The following is an 18,767-nucleotide window of genomic DNA, read 5'->3' as shown; positions in this document are numbered from 1 at the left end:
GGGCGTGTCCCCAAGACGCTTCATTTCCCCCTTGGGTGAAGCACTGTGGCCAGCAAGGGGCCCCCACGGCACAGGCTGCGGCCGGGAAGGGGAGGGGGGGAGCCAGGGGAACCGGAGGAAGCTCAGGCTTCCCCGCCCGCGTGGGCGCAACAAGGCGGAACCGCTTCGGTCACTCCGGCGGTGGTGTCAGTCTCGGCCGCCGGGGGGTGGGCGGAGGCTGCCTTCGGCCACCCGTCGCCTCCGGGCCACGCGCCCCGGAGTGGGTGTTCAGGGTCCACCCCCAGAGCGGGCGGCAGCCGCGCCCCCTGCAGCGAGGGTCCGTTCGGCCCGGAGCCGGCGACCGCGCTCCTCACCCGCCCGGCGTAGCACCGCCTCTGGCCCGGGTGCAGGGGCCCGGCGCGCAGGCGGGGGGCGCTGTGGCCTCGGCGCGGGGACAGAGCGGCCGGGCCGGACCCGCCTCTTTCCCCTCCCCTCCCGCCCCCCACGCGTCGTGTCGCCGGGAAGCCGGGAGGAGACAGAGCGCTCGGGCTCCACGGCGCTCGGCCGGCCCGCAGTCCTCTGACCGCGCGGAGCGGAGCCAGGTGGCGCCGCCCGAGCCCAGAGCCGCGACCCACCCCGGCCGCCTTTGTCTGGGAGCGTGTGGCCTGGAACCGCCGCTCTCGGGGGCCGGGCACGCGCCCACCGCGGTCGGTGACAGCTCGTCCCTCTCGGAGGGCTCCGGGACCGAGGGGCGGGCGGGCCGGGCCCTGCTCGCTCGCGCCTGCACGCCCGAGCGCGCGCACCGATGCCCCCGCAGCAGGGGGACCCCGCATTCCCGGGCCGTTGCGAGGCGCCGCCCGTTCCGCCGCGCCGGGAGCGCGGGGCGCGCGGGGGGCGCGGGCCCGGGGCGCCGGGGGGCCGGGGGCGCGCGGGCGGTGCCGAGGGGCGCGGCGTCAAGTGCGTGCTCGTCGGCGACGGCGCCGTGGGCAAGACGAGCCTGGTGGTGAGCTACACCACCAACGGCTACCCCACCGAGTACATCCCCACCGCCGTCGACAACTTCTCGGGTGAGCGGGGGCGCGGGGCCGCGGTCTGCGGTGCCGATGGCCCCGGTGCCGCGGGGGGGGGGGGGCGGGGAGGGCGGCGCGAGGGTCGCGGGGCGGGGGGGGGTGGGGGACCGAGGGGGCTGCGGGGCCGGGCGGGCTCCAGCTGGGAAGCCGACCAGGCGCGGAGCGCCGGGCATTTCCCGAGCCTCGGGGACCCGGCGAGCGCGGAGCTTCCAGAGGCAACGGGGAACCCTAAAGCAGGAGCCTGGCGGAGGGGGCGGGGTACGGGGGACAGAGCCTACGCGAAAAGAAGTGGTCGGGCAATTTAGTAGCAGACGAGCGAGTATCAGACAGGTCGAGTTCAGGTTGCCTGGTCAGTTTGCTGCGTAGGAAAGTTGCGTCAGGTCGACGTTGCTGGCGCCGCTGCCGAGTTTCAGTGGGAAGGTGACGCGCAGGTGGCCCTACCTGTGGCCCGGAGAGTCGGTCCTTTCCTTTTGGCGGTTCCCGTGACAGTGGGCGTCTCCGCTTTAAAGAGCCAGAAAATACTCGCTTTGGTGAAAACGGCACTGGTAAAGGCTTAGGTCTGGATTAAACCTGGAGAGTAAACCCAATTTCTTCCGAGTCCCTCTCCCCTGGCCCCACTGCCCCTACTTCCGTCTCCCTCATTGGCTGTGCTTCTGATGTCTTAGTATCTTTTCAGTTATCTCTAAGCTATTTACAGCTCTTAAGTATGGTATGCTGGGTTTTAGTTTGGTGGAAACAAAGATAAAGGGGTTTTCGGGGATTTTTTTTTTTTTTTTGAAATTCACAAAAACGTGAAAATCCACAGAGGCTAGTGTGAAACACTCCCTCTTGCTCTTCAAGGAAAAAAAAAAAAAAAGAAATGTTTCTTGACCTCGTAGTCCCAATGGCAAGGGCTTGGGTACCCTAGATGAAAGTGTGCCACACCTAATGGGTTTGCCGCCTAAACAGTTTTGGGTTTTTTCCCCCCCTTTCCTCCTCCCAGCTGATCAGTGTAAACATTAAAAGAACTGAGAAAGTTGTACTGAGACAAACTTGGGTGCTGAATTCAAATAGAAACCTCAAGCTGTGCCCTGAGGCAGGCCCCTGCCCAGTACCCCATCCCAGTGGAAAGGTGGACAGGCTTTCTTTTCTTTTTTAATCCTCTCTTTGAGCCGACGGGGTGAGATGAGTAGGGCCCGCTTCCATAAACAGGACAATGCAGGCAGCCTGCGTTTGCTCGTGTTCTCAAAACAAGCTACAATTCTCTGATAAACCATGAAGTCTTGGAACAGATCCCAAGGGAAAACAGAATTATTTGTGAGGCTTCCCACTGAGTTAAAACGGCAAGGTTGGTTCCCATTTACCCCCTAGTGTTGCTTTTGGGTTTTTTGCAACTAGTGTGACTGGCAAATAAATCTTCCCGGGGCTGGGAGAAGAGTGCAGGCCCTTCTGGGGTGCCATCCGTAGCTCGGGGGCTTGCGGCCTCATCCGGGCAGTGCCGTGAGGTGCCAGCCCAGGAGGGTTGTATACAAAAGTGCCTGCATGGGGGCCTCCTTGTTTTAGACCAGTCTTTAATTCGTTAGGGGACCCAGAACAACCGAAGGGTTTGGAGGGAGAATGGTGGTTGCAGCTAAAACGATGGTTTTCCTGAAAGGGGTTAAAGGACACCCCCCCTGATCATTGTTTTCATCTTGTTTTTAAGCGGTGGTTTCTGTGGACGGACGGCCTGTGAGACTCCAGCTCTGTGACACTGCCGGGCAGGTTAGTGTATCCTCGCTGCTCAGTGGTGGGAAGGGAACCAGCCTTTGAAAAGCCTCAGAATACCCTCCTTGCATAAACGGGGTCATTCTAAAGCTTCAGGAAGTAGACCCACCCCTGAGAGGGTGACGGGGAGGGGGATAAAGCCCTGAGCTAGTAAAACCGGGTTTGGCCCAGCTTTGCGTGGGCAGGACGGGGACAGCAGGGTGAAGAACAGTTCTCTTCTCACAGGCGTTTCTGACCTTATTTACTCTCTGGTTTTTATTAAAAATTACCACTGATGCTCTGTGATCATTTCTCAAAGTTAGTTGGCGATGTAATCATTTCATTGGAAGTCAACCAGCCACATATTAAAGAAATTTGCTCAAGAGACAGATGGAGTTTTGGGGCACCGGGGTGGCTCCGTCCGTTAAGCGTCGGACTTCGGCTCGGGTCATAGTCTCGTGGTCTGTGAGTTCGAGCCCCGCGTCGGGCTCTGGGCTGATGGCTCAGAACCTGGAGCCTGTTTCCGATTCTGTGTCTCCCTCTCTCTCTGCCCCTCCACCGTTCATGCTCTGTCTCTCTCTGTCCCAAAAATAAATAAACGTTGAAAAAAAAATTAAAAAAAAATAAATAAAACAACAACAGATCTTGTGATCCCGTGTGTTGACCCGGTTCATGGGGCGGTTCTGCTGAGGTCACACGCAGCAGGGAGCTCGACCTAGGTGACTGTCTAAAGAAACCCTGGGTCTCTCTCCTTGTGGCCTCTCATCTTCAGCGTCTAGCCCGAGTTTCTTTACAACACGGAGACTGACTTCCAGGAGTGAATGTGCCAAGAGAGAACGCTCCGGTGGGCAAGGGCTTATCGAGGTGTTTGCACCGTGTTAAGGTCCATGGGTCAAAGCAAGTCCCAGAGACAACGTGGGGGGGAGGTGGAAGGAGCTGCACAAGTACGTGAACGCGGGAAGATGTGCTTATTGGGGCCTGTCCAGTGGATCCATGTGGGAAAGCAAGGCTGTGAGGCTGGTGCAGTCCATCTGTCGCGTCTGTCCAGGATGAAGAGAGGCGGGTGTATGTACAGGTGGAGAAGACAACTGGTCCAGCAGCCAGGACTTGTGGTAATAAAAGGCGTGTTTGGTACTTCTATTATTTCAATTAGGGTCTGAGTATTCGAATGGGTGACCTAGTATGTTGCCTAAACTCTTCATTGAATCTTTTTTTTTTTTTTAACTTTGTGTATTTCTTTTGAGAGAGACAGAGACAGCTCGAGTGGGGCAGGGGCAGAGAGAGAGAGAGGAAGACAGAAAATCCCAAGCAGGCTCCGAGCTCCCAGCACAGAGCTCAGCGAGGGGCTTGATCCCGTGAATCCAACCATGAGATCATGACCTGAGCCAAAACCAAAGTCAGACACTTAACCGATCGAGCCACCCAGGTGGCCCACTTCACTGAATCTTCTTTGCCGACAGAGTACGACACGCTTAGAATGGGTGAAAATGGGCACCTTGCTGAGTGTGCAGACAGCTGGATGGACGGAGTTTGGGGATTTCTGTTGTTTCCACCTGTTGTTTCCATCTTTCTTTTTCCAGCAAAAGGGACAGATTTCAGCCGCAGTTGGACAAATGAAATAATATAGAGCACAGCATATATGAAGCACTTTAAAAACCTTGTATTAAGACTATCACTGTTGCTCCTGTGATGATTAGTAAGGAGAATTCTACACAGAACTGAAATTCCTCCAGCCATCTGTTAAGGACCCATTTCCCACAGCAATAGAATTAGTTAACAGCATGGCTAGTTTTAAGTGATTTGGACAGTTCCCATTCTTCTGCAATGCCCTGTTTACACTCCCAAGACTTTAGTTTGCTTTTCTCTTGCGTGCAGTTTTTTTTTTTAATATTTATTTTTGAGAGAGAGAGAGAGAGCACGAGTGGGGGAGGAGCAGTTAGAGGGAGACACAGAATGGAAGCAGGCCCCAGGCTCTGAGCTGTCAGCACAGAGCCCGACGCGGGGCTCGAACTCACGAACTGTGAAATCATGACCTATGCCGAAGCCGGGCGCTCAACTGACTGAGCAACCCAGGAGCCCCATCTTGCGTGCAGTTTCAGTGTGTCCACACTTGGGATCTAAAGGAGAATCCAGATTGCCGTAGGGCAGCATGCCCCCAGCAAGGGTTGATGGCACAGAGCCGAGAGCAATGCCCCAGGATCGCCGGGCTCCCGGCGCCCTCATCCTGCCTGTGCCACTGACCAGCTCTATGCATTCGGAGAGTGAGTTTAATCTCTTTGGGCTTTAATTTCTTCAACTCACCAGGAGGTGAAGCTATGAAGTCTCCATTGCCCCTCTTCTCTGTTATTTTAAGATAATCGCGCTTCTTTTCAGTCTTGATCTTCACGGGCTTAGGAGCTTTCATCTTAAGCAAAATCAGTATCAAGTGACGTAGCCAGTAATTCTCACAAATTCAAGTGCAGAAAATAACGAATCGAGACCTCCGGCTCAGCTGGGCCGTGTGCACGTGGACAAAGTTGGCCTCCCAGCGGCTTGTGCACGGAGACACGGAAAGAGGAGGTAGCTGTGTTTCTCAAGAGCGTGGCAGAACTTTTTCCAGGAAGACAGAAGATCTGTCACTGTCTGATGCATGCCGGTGCAGTGAGCGGCCTCTTCGCGAATCAAAACCAGTGACGGGTGAAAGGAAAAGAAGAAAAAGGGAAAGAAAAAAGAAATAAAGGGAAGGAAAAAGACTCAAGGACGAGAGCATTAGGCAGTGGGTTCAACTGAGCGTACTTCATGAGAGTTTGCCGGTTGTTACCTCTATCAAGAAAAGAAGTTATTATGCACCTATGTGGACGTGCCATTGTGATGCCGAATGCAAAGAATCCTTGTCCTGCAAGGACGTACCACCCTGGGTACGGAAAGGCATGTGGAGAGAAAAATGCTCCCTCTTTGATCTGTTCTTAGGGAGAATTGCCCAAGTTAATCAGTCTCTTTTGGGGAGACGGACTTATCTCTTATTGACTCAATAACAATTAACTTTTTAACAATTAACCGTAACCTTTAACCACAAATGTGCCACGATTTAAGCAACATCGTAATAGTGTCAACCGACAAAAATGTGTTAGTCCTCAAATGCTTATTAATTGGAGACCTTTATCCCCAGAGCACTGTTTTGAGCACAGGTCTACCAGGCCTTGGTTTTGACGACTTACTGCATAACAAATACCGGAAAAGTGATTCCTATGCATGTGGCCGCTGTGAATAAAGAATGAGTCAGGGGAACTGCACGTGTGGGAAGAAGTTATGTTTGGAAACTACCGTTAACCGCTGTTGGAGCATTTTTAACTCATAAAATTGATATTTTCTCAGTATAAGAGTATTGGAAAAAACTAGAAACCTAGAAAGAAGAAAAACAATCATAGTGCTATCACCGAAGAGTTTGGTATTTTTCGTTTTTAAAAAAAATTTTTTTTTAATGTTTTTATTTATTTTTGAGACAGAGAGAGACAGAGCATGAGCAGGGGAGGAGCAGAGAGAGAGGGAGACACAGACACCGGGCGTCAGGCTCTGAGCTGTCAGCACAGAGCCCAAGGCGGGGCTCGAACCCACGAACCGTGAGATCATGACCTGAGCTGAAGTAGAACGCTTAGCCAACTGAGCCGCCCAGGCAGCCATGGAATTTCATTTTTTGAGGTTGTGTCTTGTGAATGTTCTTTAATCTTCCATACTAGTTGGATCCGAATGAGCTGGTGAGGGACGGGGCCAAAGGTTTAGCTCAGCTCAGTTTTAGGGTTCTAACGAGGCGTGGGATGGCAGTCACCAGGTGAAGTACTCCTGCTCCCGTAGAAATGCTCTTTGCTGGTCAGTAAGCCAGATCTCGAACGCGAGACCCCTCGCGGGTAGGTCGAGGAACAGCGCACCTCCTTTCCTCCAAGCGGTTGTCGGGTGTCTTGTCTTCTCTGTCCTTCTGTGTCAGTTCCGGGAAGCAGAAATGGGGTTAGGGGTGTGAGAAGTGTATGGAGGGTGTGATGTCTCTGGAAGATAAAAGGGAGGAAGTAGGCTGCACTGGCCACCACAGGTGGTGATGCAGGTTGAACGGTCTTGGTCAATCTGAGGGGAAGCTCCGAGCACGGGTGCCCTTCAGAGGGTCCCCACTTTGGGCAGGGGTAGCCTCACCCTGGTATCCTGCCTTCTCGGTCAGCTGGGGGCCGTCTCCCTCTGTGATCCTCCCAGGTGGGCTGCAAGCTTTTTTTGGAGGGGAGATGGGGACAGAGGCCTGTGCCTGCCACACCAACCTAGTGAATCTGAGAGGGCCATGGCTTAAAGCTCAGTCCTGAACATATTGATATGTGTTGGCCTCTGATACGTGCTTTAAATAACCGTATTTAAGCGGCAAAACACCCCTGAGTTCACTTTTATTTTCTACAAATGAAAGGTGAGAAAACTCAAGCTCAGAGAGCTTAAGTAATTTGTCCAAGTTCAATGGCTAGAAAATGGCAGAGCCAGGGGATTTGAAAGCATGAAACAAAATGATCATCAGCACAGGGTATAGAAACTTGTCTTATATTCTCACAAAAATAGAGGATGTGCATTCAGCTTATCCAGAGAATGTAGGGATTTTGCCCTGGTCACAGAGTGTGGCGGGAGGGAGAGAGTAGAGAATTAATCACATCAACATGGGACAGAGGACACGAGTGTCTGGTAGGACAGCGACCTCATGGCCACCGGCTTCCAGAATATTGGCCTAAAGCACCTGGCTCACACTAGGCTAACATTCAGAAAGTAAAGGCAGAGGAACAGTGTATAATCAGGAGGGGCTGGGGACAAGGCCTTTCAGATTCCCATCTGTCCTTATCAAACCAGAAACTGGAAGGTCTGGCCCTACGTTCATCCTTTCACAAAGCAAAGAGGGTCCCTTTAAGTTTCTGGAAAGTCCACCGACAAGTGATGGGAGAGGAGACATCTTTGTCATGACATCCAAGGTGGAATTTTTTTTTAATGTTTATTTTAGAGAGAGAGAGAGAGAGAGAGAGAGAGAGAGGCAGAGCGTGAGCAAGGGAGGGGCAGAGAGAGAGGGAGACACAGAATCCGAAGCAGGCTCCAGGCTCCCAGCTGTCAGCCCAGAGCCCAACATGAGGCTCGAACTCACGGACCATGAGATCATGACCTGAGCCAAAGTTGGACACTCAACCGACTGAGCCCCCCACGCGCCCCCCACGGTGGAATTTTGAAAGGTCCTCGGCAAAAGATGACCGTTAAACTCTCACTCTGTTTCATTTAGTTCATCCTGTTAGTCCAACACTGAGAATAGACACCAAGATATCCATGCCAAAGGTTCAAGTGAGGGCAAAATGATTGCTTAATTCCCAGTGCGGGTATCTGTCCAAACATCCCTTCTCGGGGAGCAGAATGGTAAGCACGTGCTCAGGTCCCAGGGCTGCACCCGAGAAGAAGACCATGGCCCTAGATGGGCCAACCTTGAGGACTTGATGGACTTGAGGGCGATTTGACAGGTGGCCTCCAATCTAGGGTTGCCATGCAATATTTGGAATGTACTCATCCCCCAAAATTATGGGTTCTCTGTCTGCAATTCAATTTTTTTTTGACTTGGCGTTTTATCTGTATTTATTTATATTTCAAAATCTTGTGTTTTATCTGGCGGCACGGCTCTACTTACAATCTCCAGAACCGAAGAACAGAGCCAAAGTGTCAATCCAAAGGGGCTGGACAAAAAATTGTAGATTTTTGTTTTTGTTCCGTTTTGTGTTTTTTTTTTTTTTTTGTGTTTTGTGTTTTTTTATCTTTTATTTAATTTATTGTTATTTTTGTTTTCATTCAAAAACTTTTTTAATGTTTATTTAGTTTTGAGAGACAGAGACAGGGTGTGAGTGGGGAGGGGCAGAGAGAGAGGGAGCCAAAGAATCCGAAGCACGCTCCAGGCTCCGAGCTGTCAGCACAGAGCCCGACGCCGGGCTCGAACTCATGAACTGTGAGATCATGACCTGAGCTGAAGTCAGATGCCCAACTGACTGAGCCACCCAGGCACCCCTTTAATTTATTCTTTTAGTTTACATCCAAGTTAGTTAGCATATAGTGCGACAGTAATTTCAGGAGTAGATTCCTTTTAATGCCCCTTACCCACTTAGCCCCTCCTCCCTCCTGCAACCCCTCCAGTAACCCTCTGTTTGTTCTCCATATTTAAGAGTCTCTTATGTCAAAAATGTAGATTTTAATAACTGGGCAAAGAGATCAATTAGATCAAGGCAGGTGCTTTTGAATTGTTGGGATCATGAAAACTATTGCCTAATTGAAACATACTGTGTGCCACATAACACGTTTGATGAAGGCAGGAGAGTCGTCAAAAAGGGGTATCTAAGAGGTAGCTACTATTATTAGCCCTCTGTGACAGCTGAGGAAACTGAGGCACGAGGAGTGTAGGTGACCTAGGACACACAAGTGATGGAAAGGGGACTTGAGCCGTAGGGGGTCTGCCTTTCAGATCTTTCGCTTGTTTATAAAAATGGGTGCTTAAAGACCCTAGAAACCTCCTGCTGAAGACAACTCCTCTGTGCATGGATTAGGGATGGGTTAACGGAGGGGAAAATTAAACTTATCAGACTCTTCCTTAATAGTCACGGATTAATAAAAGGAGGACATTGTTCTAGGAAGAGGGAGTTTTCAATAAGAGTCGTATGTGACGTGTTGCTTGTTTAAAAAACCCAGAGGTCACGCATGCTCTCTTGTGAGTTACAATACCTTACGTCTCCAGAGCACCTTGTTTGTCAACTGTTCACGGATTTGGCACGACGTTTGCGAAGCACGTGGTGTGTGCATTTTGTACTGGGCTGAGTTTTCTGTTTGGTCTTCTAGGTCTCCTTGGCTGCCCTTCTCAACTTCGCTGTGTGGCGGGAAAGTTGACCTCTTCCCTCTTCGGCACCTGCTTCCTGTTAGATTTAGCTGATGGCAGGCACTGGGGGACATGGGAGCTGGGGAGAGCCTGGAGGTTTCTCGCCTGGCTCCTTCCCTTAACAGATAAGTGGTGGCTCTGCGTGTTTGATGCTTCCCCCCGGAACCCCAGGTCCTGTCTGCAGCCACCGCTCTGAGTTCCGATCAGTGCTCCCCACCTGACACCCCAGGCCTAGGGATGGTAACCTTCCTGTTGCTTAGCCCTGGGGGCTTCTCTGTGGCTCACTGGTTTCCTTAATCATCTTCTGACTCTTCTAGATAGCCTGTCACTTAAGCCTGTTTGGTTACCCCTTGGAGTGTGTCACCTCTTTCCCGCTGGGACACTGATTGATAGCAAGCTTCATTCTCTCCCCTATGATTACTGCTTTCCGGATCGTCCATAAAACCTGACATGCAAAAAAATTCAAACCCAAGACAAAACCCCCGAGGTGACAGAATATACTCGTGAGAAAATAAAACTCAAATGACATGCATGCTGGCTGTGCCCCAAGGAGGAGAGAGGCTGTCACTGTTGGTAGAGTGGGTTTGCATTGTGCTGATCAGGGTCCATTGCCAAAGAACTTCCCATATGTGTTTTATCAATGTAAGTGTCATGTATTGTAAAGCGACCCATAGAATCGCCATTGCTGAAGCACAGGGTGCATGTCATTTCTATCAATGTATAATGTCACGTACATACACGTACACACGTCGCATATAAAGACCTCTAGTAACTGGGGTTAGCCAGGAAGAAAGAAAATCGCGCAGGACAGATGACTGCTGTGTTTGCTGAATACATTTTGTGCTGCTCTAAGAGATGTTACAGAGAACAAAAAAGGATGTTCTAGGAAAGAAAATTTTACTTGTGTGTGAGGGAAAACTTTATAACCGTGTGAGACCCGTGTAAAAAGAATTTACAGTTTAGCTGGAGGTTATTTTTTCATAAGAATCACTTGGTTTTGGCTTTTGCTCAGAGGAAATGTCATGAGTTTCATTACGTGATGTAAATAATTTAAAAAATAAGTTTACTAGGCAGTCCCTGATAGCCTCTCTTTTTATTTATGTATTTACTTTTGAGACAGAGAGAGACAGAGCACGAGCAGGGGAGGGGCAGAGAGAGAGGACACAGAATCTGAAGCAGGCTCCAGGCTCCGAGCTGTCAGCACAGAACCCGACGCGGGGCTCGAACTCACGAACTGTGAGATCATGACCTGAGCCGAAGTCGGTCGCTTAACTGACTGAACCACCCAGGCGCCCCTGATGGTCTCTCTTTTTTTAATGCATATTTATTTTTGAGAGAGAGAGATAGAGCGCAAGCGGGGAGGGGCAGAGAGAGAGGGAGACACAGAATCCGAGGCAGGCCCCAGGCTCTGAGCTGTCACTGGAGATCATGACCTGAGCCGAAGTTGGACACTTAACCAACTGAGCCACCCAGGCGCCGCCCCCCCCCCCCCCCCCCCGCCATGGCCTCTCGTAATGTAGCTTTTTTGTTTTGTTGTTGTTTTTTCTTGTATGCTAAGAGCTGAATTTTAACGAGCCTGAAAGGAAAATGGATTCTTGGCAGGAATATCTAAAAGTTAGCAGTCTTTTGCATTGGGGAGGGGGGTGTGGTATGAGAAAAAAATAGCTCACAATGTGTTAATGTAGCTGTCAGAACACTGCCAGGCTCACAGTAGCTGTTCTATAAGTGCCTGCTAGCATTATTATTGTTATTTTTTTTTTCTAAACTTCTTTTTGACGTTCATTTATTTTTGAGACAGAGAGAGACAGAGCGTGAACGAGGGAAGGCCAGAGAGAGAGAGAGGGAGACACAGAATCTGAGACAGGCTCCAGGTTCCGAGCTGTCAGCACAGAGCCCGAGGCGGGGCTCGAACTCACGGACCGCGAGATCACGACCTGAGCCGAAGTCGGACGCCCAACCGCCTGAGCCACCCAGGCGCCCCTGTGGTTTTACTTCGACAGCAGCTTTTTACACAACACTTCGGGGTTCAGTAGGCCCAACCATCATCGCTCTTCCAAAAATGGGCTCTGCTCCACCTCCCCACAGCAGGACCACCCCCCCCCGCCCCTCTCCCCTCCCCCCTTCCCCCCAGCCCCTCTGCAGTTTGTCTCTGCTGACCTGATCTCTACTTCTGCAGAGACTCTGGAGAGACTGAAAAGGAAGAGCCCGACCTTGCTATACAGGCTGCGACCCAGAAGGAGCTTCGGGGGCCTGAATGCCCTGTCCCCAACTTCTGCTTCTCAGCCTGACGTCGTCCACCGTGAGCTCCCTACTGAAGACCGGCTGCTGAGTCACCGCCCAGGCCATGACGCGACGCGCGCAGCCCCAAAGTGGTCATAGCTGTCCTTCCGCAGGTGCTTACACAGAAGGTGAAAATGAGGATGAGGGAACATTAGTATCGGTTTTTCAATAGAAAGTGTGATTCTTTGGTAATTATAGTGTATCCCTGGGCTGGCACAGCAGACGAATAGACATCAAGGACCTGAAACTAGACTGGAACCTTTAAATTTTTTTTTTTTATGTTTATTTATTTTTGAGAGACAGACAGAGACAGAACGCGAGTGGGTTGGGGCACAGAGAGAGGGAGACACAGAATCGGAAGCGGGCTCCAGGCTCTGAGCTGTCAGCACAGAACCTGAAGCGGGGCTCGAACTCACGAGCTGTGAGATCATGACCTGAGCCGAAGTCGGACGCTCAGCTGAATGAGCTACCCAGGCGCCCCTAGACTGGAATCTTGAAACTTGATTACACAGTAGTTAAGTTGACTACTTCTGTTTTGTGCTTTTTATTTCCTTAAAATATTTCAGGTCCTTGTAAGATTCTGATTAACATGCTTGCTGTTTTCACAGAGTATGAGGCTTATTTTTAAAAAATTTTTTTAAATGTTTATTTACTTTTGAAAGAGAAAGAGAGACAGAGACAGAGTGTGAGCGTGGGAGGAGTAGAGACAGAGGGAGACACAGAATCCGAAGCAGGCTCCAGGCTCTAAGCTGTCAGTACAGTGCCTGATGCGGGGCTCGAACTCCCGAACGGTGAGATCAGACCCGAGCCAAAGTCAGATGCCCAACGGACTGAGCCACTCAGGGGCCCCCCTCAGTGACTCATTTCCAAGAGTATGGACACGGGAGGAAAAGCAGCTTCGTAGGGAAGCCTGGCAAACACTTCACTGACCAGGTGATGAATGCCAATGTCACCAGGGTAAGTCACATTGGTAGCAGGTAGCCTTAGATATGATGTGATGAGAGGGACACTTCACTTCTGTGGTCTTTCTCCCGAAAACCATGGTCTAATCATAAGAAAAGCATCAGATAAGCTCAAATTGAAGCACATTCTACAAAATCTCTGACTGGGACTCCACAAAGCTATCAAGGTCACCTGAACAAGGAAAGTCTGAGACACCGTCACAGCGTAGACGGGGCTAAAGAAACATGCCAACCAAATATGATGTGTGTGTGTGTGTGGGGGGGGGAAACCCCAAATATGATGTGGTGTTGTGGGTGGGACCCCGTAACAAAAAAAGGACATTAGGAGGAAACTAGTGGAACCCAAATAATGTGTGGAATTTACTTAACAGTAACACGCCCGGGTTGGCTCCTTAGTTATGACAAATGGGGCACGTGAATGTACGATGTTAACAATAGAAGGGACGGGGGAGGGTTTTGGAGAAACTCTATGTACTATCTTTGCAGCTTCTCTGTACGTTGAAAAATATTCTAAAGTGCGAGTGTGTTGAAATTAAACAAGAAGAGGCACGGGCCGTTTCCAATCCCAGAATTGATCCAAGGGCTCAGAGCTGTTTGCTCACACCAGCTTCTGCCTCTCAGATGCTGTCACTCAGCACTAGTACGTGATTGCTAAAATAAACGAAGTCTACGTTTCGCTGGTGAATAGCTTGTGGCAAGAAGTGACTAAATATCAAATACGTTGATGAACTGTAATTGGAGGGAGAAAAGAAATCAAGTCAAATTCTGTATGCTAATGGTCTGTAAACAAGGCAAAACAGCGAAGAGAAGTGACTCGGTTCGCAGTTGTCACTTCCAGCCTCATTTCGTTGGCCAGGGCCAGTCATGGCCGCACCTGTCCCACGAGGGGGAGGGGTGATTGTAGTCCCATAGGCGGGCCAGGGTATTTATCTTTTTCCATCCTTTGGATCCGAATCTAAGTGCCACTTCCCAGGCTCCTATGACTTTGGGCTCCTTGTTGGCTCCGATTTGGAATTTTTCTCTGCCTATCCTGAATGAACGTCCCTCTTGGTCCAGTCTGGTCTCGGGAACACAAAGTCCCTTCCCGCTTATAGCTCTCCTGCCCAGCCCGCTTGGCCCCCGAAGCACATAGACAAAAATGATACTGTGTTGCAACATGAAAGGTCATCAGAATTCAAGAGTTGAGGCTGGGGAGGAGCGCGGACTTGAACAAACCAGGACCCAAGCGTGCTCTGCGGAGCTGCAGTGAGGGACCTGGGCGGGCTGGACCAGAAGACTTTCTTGGAAAGTGGCGGGGGGGTAAGGGGGAGGGGCCCTGTGTGCTCAGCGGAGAAGTTTGCACTTGGTGAGCAGAGAGAATCCCCGAAGGAATGTTGAATGCAAGTTGCCTTGTTCCAGGAAGCTGAATCTGGTGGTGGTTCTCAGGAAGAGTCGCGGCAGTCGCGGCAGACTGTCTGGTTAGGGATCATAATCTGGGCGATATTAACCACGGTCATTCAAATTACCGTGAGCATGTTGAAATGGAAAGCAGGGAAAAGAAATTCAAAGGCGCCAGACAGGAGTTGTGAGTTTTAACTCCAGAAAGTATTCCTCTATTATTGCCTACTATTCTGTTCTCAAGATATGTGAGAAAACGATTTCCCAGAGGTGTGCCTGGAGATGCTTGCTTATAATAAACTGCTCCGGGGGAGCTATTTTCTCTCTTTCTCATCTGATTTTTCCCGAAGCACTGTATTATCCTTATTTCTGCTCCTCCTTCTCTCAAAGTAACCTCACCTTTAGGTGGCTCACGGGGTCGCTTCTGCCTTTGATGAAGTAGCCGCTGGGCGAAGAGTCAAGATCAGGCAATTGCATGTTTAGAAATGGCCTTGTTGCACCTGCTGGGCTAAATCACAGTTTGTGGGGCCGGCCGGCTGGCCGCAGCGCTCTTGCCGATGCCCTGGAGAGTCTTGTGTTTGCTGGTGTGAACTCCCTCATCGGTGTCCTGTCATTCCCCCCAAGCGCTGCCACTGGCTGGGATTTCTGTTTCGCGAAAGAAAGCCATGGGACTGGTCTCTTTGCCCTAAGCGTGCGATCGACTTGGAGAGCAAATATTGTAAAAGGCGAGCAGAAATCGGGCAGTAAAGGGGCGAGGGCTGGAGGGAGGGGCAGTGATCGCCCTGGGTCTTCCCCTCAGGGGTGGCACACAGCATCTGGGAATTGGGCTCAGCCAGCTGTCTCCTCTCCGCAGAAAAAACTGTTGCTCTTCTCATGAACTGCTGTTTAGCTAATAACCATATCGCTCTTCTAGGTACTTCCCTCCTTTACAGAGACTTTTATAGCATATGTGGGGTCCCTTGGCTAAGGGAGAAGAGGTTTGCCTACGATGGTCAAGCACAGTGCTTAACACAGGGGTAAAAAGAAAGGAAACATCACAGCTTGCCGTTAAGTTTCCAACTCTCTCTTGTTTCTTTGGGCCGTGGCTTAATTTTGCTTTGTTTCAGAAAACGTTAGCATATAAAATTCAGTTTGGCTCTTCTCCTTCCTCGAGTAGAAGTGAATGAATTTCAGTGGCATTTGCTCTGGCCACAGGCTATTTCATTAGCTAAATAAAAGTTTCATTAATTTTTCGTGATCTCGTAATTATACCGGATGGTAGACTCTGGGGTAAGCAGGTAGTTACACTGTTCCTGTTCAGTTTAATCTTTTGTATTTCCCCTGGACAGCAGGGCCCTGCTAATGTACATAACTACATAGAGATTAAAAAACGAGCGTTTAAGGTTAGATACTGTCATGGTTCTCCTTTCTGTTCTGTAATCAGAGGACGCTTCTCTGTGGGGAAGCTCTGCTTCCAGAAAGAGGGCCCTCGCGGGGACTTGGAGGAAGGGAGCAGGCAAGAAGTCACTCAGACAAAACCCATTAGGCACCTGGAGAATCTGACAGTCCGTGATGAAATAGACAAATTGTGGCTCGCTCGCCGTTTCTTTTTCATGAAGGAAAGAATTTTAGATCGGTTAGGTGAATTATGTTTAAAATACAAATAATTCGTTGCTCCTGCTGGTAGCTTTTAAGACACGTAGAAGAAACAGTTGTTTCAAATGGCATTTGAATTGCACAGCTAGCACCAAATTTAACTATTGCTTTACAGTTTGAAAACATTCACAATGACACGTATACACAGCAGTGTGGATCGCCCATGTGGATCTCACAGAGAGAAGGTGGAGCAAAAAAAATCTAGACCTGGAAGGTTATATATGGTTTATTCACATGATAATTACTTATATTTAAAAAAAAAATAGACTAGAGAGTAGTGTTAGAAGACCAGAGAGGGGTTATCACTGGGGATCATGATGGGAAGAGGAGACGAAGGAAACCTCTCGGGCGCTGGCAATGTTCTGTTTCTGATGCTGAGTGCGGGTTAACAAGAGGTTATTCACTTTGAATTAAGTCGCTGCAAGTTGTGTGCATTTTTGTAAATAGTTCGCACTTCTGAAAGTTTTTAAAAAATATTTATTTATTTATTTCGAGAGAGAGCGTGTGTGCGCGCGCGCGTGCGCAAGTGGGGGAGAGGCAGAGAGAGGAGAGAGAGAGAATCCCAAGCAGGCTCCATGCTGTCAGCACAGAGCCCGACCTGGGGCTCGATCCCACGAACTGTGAGATCACAACCTGAACCCAAATCAAGAGTGGGACGTTTAACCAACTGAGCCACCCAGGTGCCTCTTTGCACTTCCAAAAGTTTAAAAAAGGAAATAACCTCTTACTGAGAGAGAGAGAGAGAGAGAGAGAGAGAGCATAGTCATATAAATTATTTCATTTAACTTCTTGACAACAACCTGTAGCAGGAGGCATGTGGGTGGGTTGTTCCCCGCCCTGCCCCCTCTTCCCGAGGTTCTGTGGGTCCTGGAGAATTGCTCTTTGCTCCTGATTTGACAAAGGCCTGGCCCACCCATCTTCTGAGATGAGTGCGATACATTCCTTTCCCTGGACCACACCTGCTAGTATGGTTCACTGATTAGAATGTTCCAGCAGAATCGGGGGAGATGAGAGGAAGCAGAGAAGCCCTCTTGACCCTGAGTATGGTATAGAAGAAGCCAAAGGCACATGCAGTCCCACACTTGGCTTAATAAGAAAACAGAGACACGAAATATGCAGTTTCAAAGCCCTTGGACCCGTTATTAATCTTCTCTGCGAGTGAATGTGACCTTTGTCTCTCTTTCTAACCCTAGACTTGGAAGCTGTCATAGCCAAAGGCGTTCACAAGTGTGTCAGGAGAAGATCAGAGAGAACAGGCCATTTCCAGGAGATTATTTCTACTCTGGGTTACATCTGTGACAGATTTTTTTTTTTCCTTTGGGATATGCTTATTATATCTCTGATCAGTCTCTGGCAATGAGTATCTTTTCTGACTGTCCACTTGGGGGGTGACCCTTCTTCTCCTCATTAGGAACATGTATTTTAGGACTGTCACTGTCTATCCTCCACTCCGGACTGGCTAGCCACAAATAAGGAGAGCAACACAGATCTGCTCTGAGGACCGAGAATTCTCAGCGACCTCTGAAAATTTTCTTCTTTATTTGCAGTTCCATCAAATGAAGGGATTGAACTAGATCTCTTCCACCTGAGCGTTGGACTTTTGACTCTTAAACTTCTACAAGACTTCTAGTTAAACTTCCAGAGGATTGAACCAATGCCATTCCCAAAACCTCACTAACATGACTGCAAATGAGTGAATGACTGAATGATATAAATCCACAAGAGCAAGGAGAGTGCTAGTGGTGAGCATAGAAGACAAGAGACATCCGCACAGTTTTGGCAGGTAAAGGCCAAAGATTGGTAACTGCTCAACAGGGCAGAGAAAGCAGGGATTTGCATGTCTGCAGAGAAGGAACGCAAACGAGAAGTCAGTCAATGCTACAGCCGAGCCCAGAGGGCTGGAGGCCCCCAGGACCTCGGAAAGTGGGATGACTGACTGGTGAGGTGCAAAACAAAACTGGCTGAAAATGTATACTAGGGACAGATAGACACATCCTTCCCCATTCCCTGCTCTGCTTCCTCCTTAACCCACACAACCAAGAGGAGAGTTTATTTTGCAGAGAAATCAAACCAGAGAGACTTTGGACTTAGTGATATGAGCAGAATGAAGGGTGAGGTGCCCTACTAAAAAGAGGGAAATAGATAAATCCTACCTTCTGAGTGAGTGCAGCCCAACAGAAAGACGTAAAGGTAGGAACACACGGAGGTTTCCCAAGGAAACAGAGTCAGGATAATCCACCACCCTGGGTGGTAGAGCCCACCAGGTGCTAGCTCCAGTCACCTTTTTACTGTCTCACTTCTAGCAAAAAGAGAATGTCACCAGACACCTCAGGAAAGTTTTTACCATGACAGGCGAGAACTAAAACAGATGAAAGAAAGGAATGTTGAAGGAAACGAGAGACCATGCTGGAAGAAAAAAACATCAAGAGATAAGAGGATTTTGTATCCATGAAACAAGAACAGTATGCCAGTCAAGAAACAAAACAAAACAAAAACAAAATCAAAAAACACTTTAGAGAAAAAGAACACTTTTGAAAAATTTAAAAAACTACAGTAGCAAAAATACACATTAAAGGAAACGTTTTTCTTATCAGAATAAGGGTATGAAAACCATCACTAAGCCCAAACCCAAATAGAGAAAGGACCCACATCAGCCTCCAAATCCTTGCACCCAGAGATTGAGAACAGCCAACCTCTGCTGGCTGCCTGGTCTCAAATGTAGTGGAATCAGCAGGAAAGTGGGAAGGTCACTGATATGCAAAGGGCTTCTTCGAACACAACCAGGTCATAAACAAACTAAAGACTAAGTAGGAACACGAAGCCCCACTGATGTCTCCGTGTGGAAGTTTG

The 18,767-nt window shown here is 49.6% G+C and overlaps 2 protein-coding genes across 4 annotated transcripts in view; both read left to right on the top strand.

The window, feature by feature from the left end:
* Positions 1-18,767, top strand: part of LOC123577288 (liprin-alpha-1-like) — a 464,712-nt gene that overhangs the window by 255,082 nt on the left and 190,863 nt on the right. The gene's annotated exons all lie outside the window — the stretch shown is intronic.
* Positions 104-17,223, top strand: LOC123576522 (rho-related GTP-binding protein RhoU-like). 3 transcript variants are annotated; one of them, XR_006701462.1, is made up of 4 exons: positions 106-1,046; positions 2,731-2,789; positions 11,840-12,071; positions 17,111-17,223. XR_006701462.1 is itself a non-coding variant. In XM_045437439.1 (3 exons), exons 1-3 carry the CDS (start codon positions 785-787, stop codon positions 11,855-11,857), a joined length of 339 nt encoding a protein of 112 aa, XP_045293395.1. In that variant the 5' UTR covers positions 106-784; the 3' UTR covers positions 11,858-12,272. The 3 variants fall into 3 exon arrangements, 2 of the variants coding, with proteins under 2 accessions (XP_045293394.1, XP_045293395.1); XM_045437439.1 differs by lacking the exon at positions 17,111-17,223 and having other exon boundaries at positions 11,840-12,272; XM_045437438.1 differs by lacking the exons at positions 11,840-12,071; positions 17,111-17,223 and having other exon boundaries at positions 104-1,046; positions 2,731-3,233.

This window comes from Leopardus geoffroyi, chromosome D2, assembly GCF_018350155.1.
Source record: "Leopardus geoffroyi isolate Oge1 chromosome D2, O.geoffroyi_Oge1_pat1.0, whole genome shotgun sequence".
NCBI classification, from domain to species: Eukaryota; Metazoa; Chordata; class Mammalia; order Carnivora; family Felidae; genus Leopardus; species Leopardus geoffroyi.
The sequence above is the reverse complement of the archived record's forward strand: the minus strand, read 5'-3'. Positions and strand labels throughout refer to the sequence as shown.

Coding starts and splice junctions, on each gene's coding strand:
- LOC123576522 (XM_045437438.1), top strand. CDS start 785: ATGCCCCCGCAGCAGGGGGACCCCGCATTCCCGGGCCGTTGCGAGGCG. Junction 1,047..2,730: donor CGCCGTCGACAACTTCTCGG/GTGAGCGGGGGC, acceptor CTTGTTTTTAAG/CGGTGGTTTCTGTGGACGGA.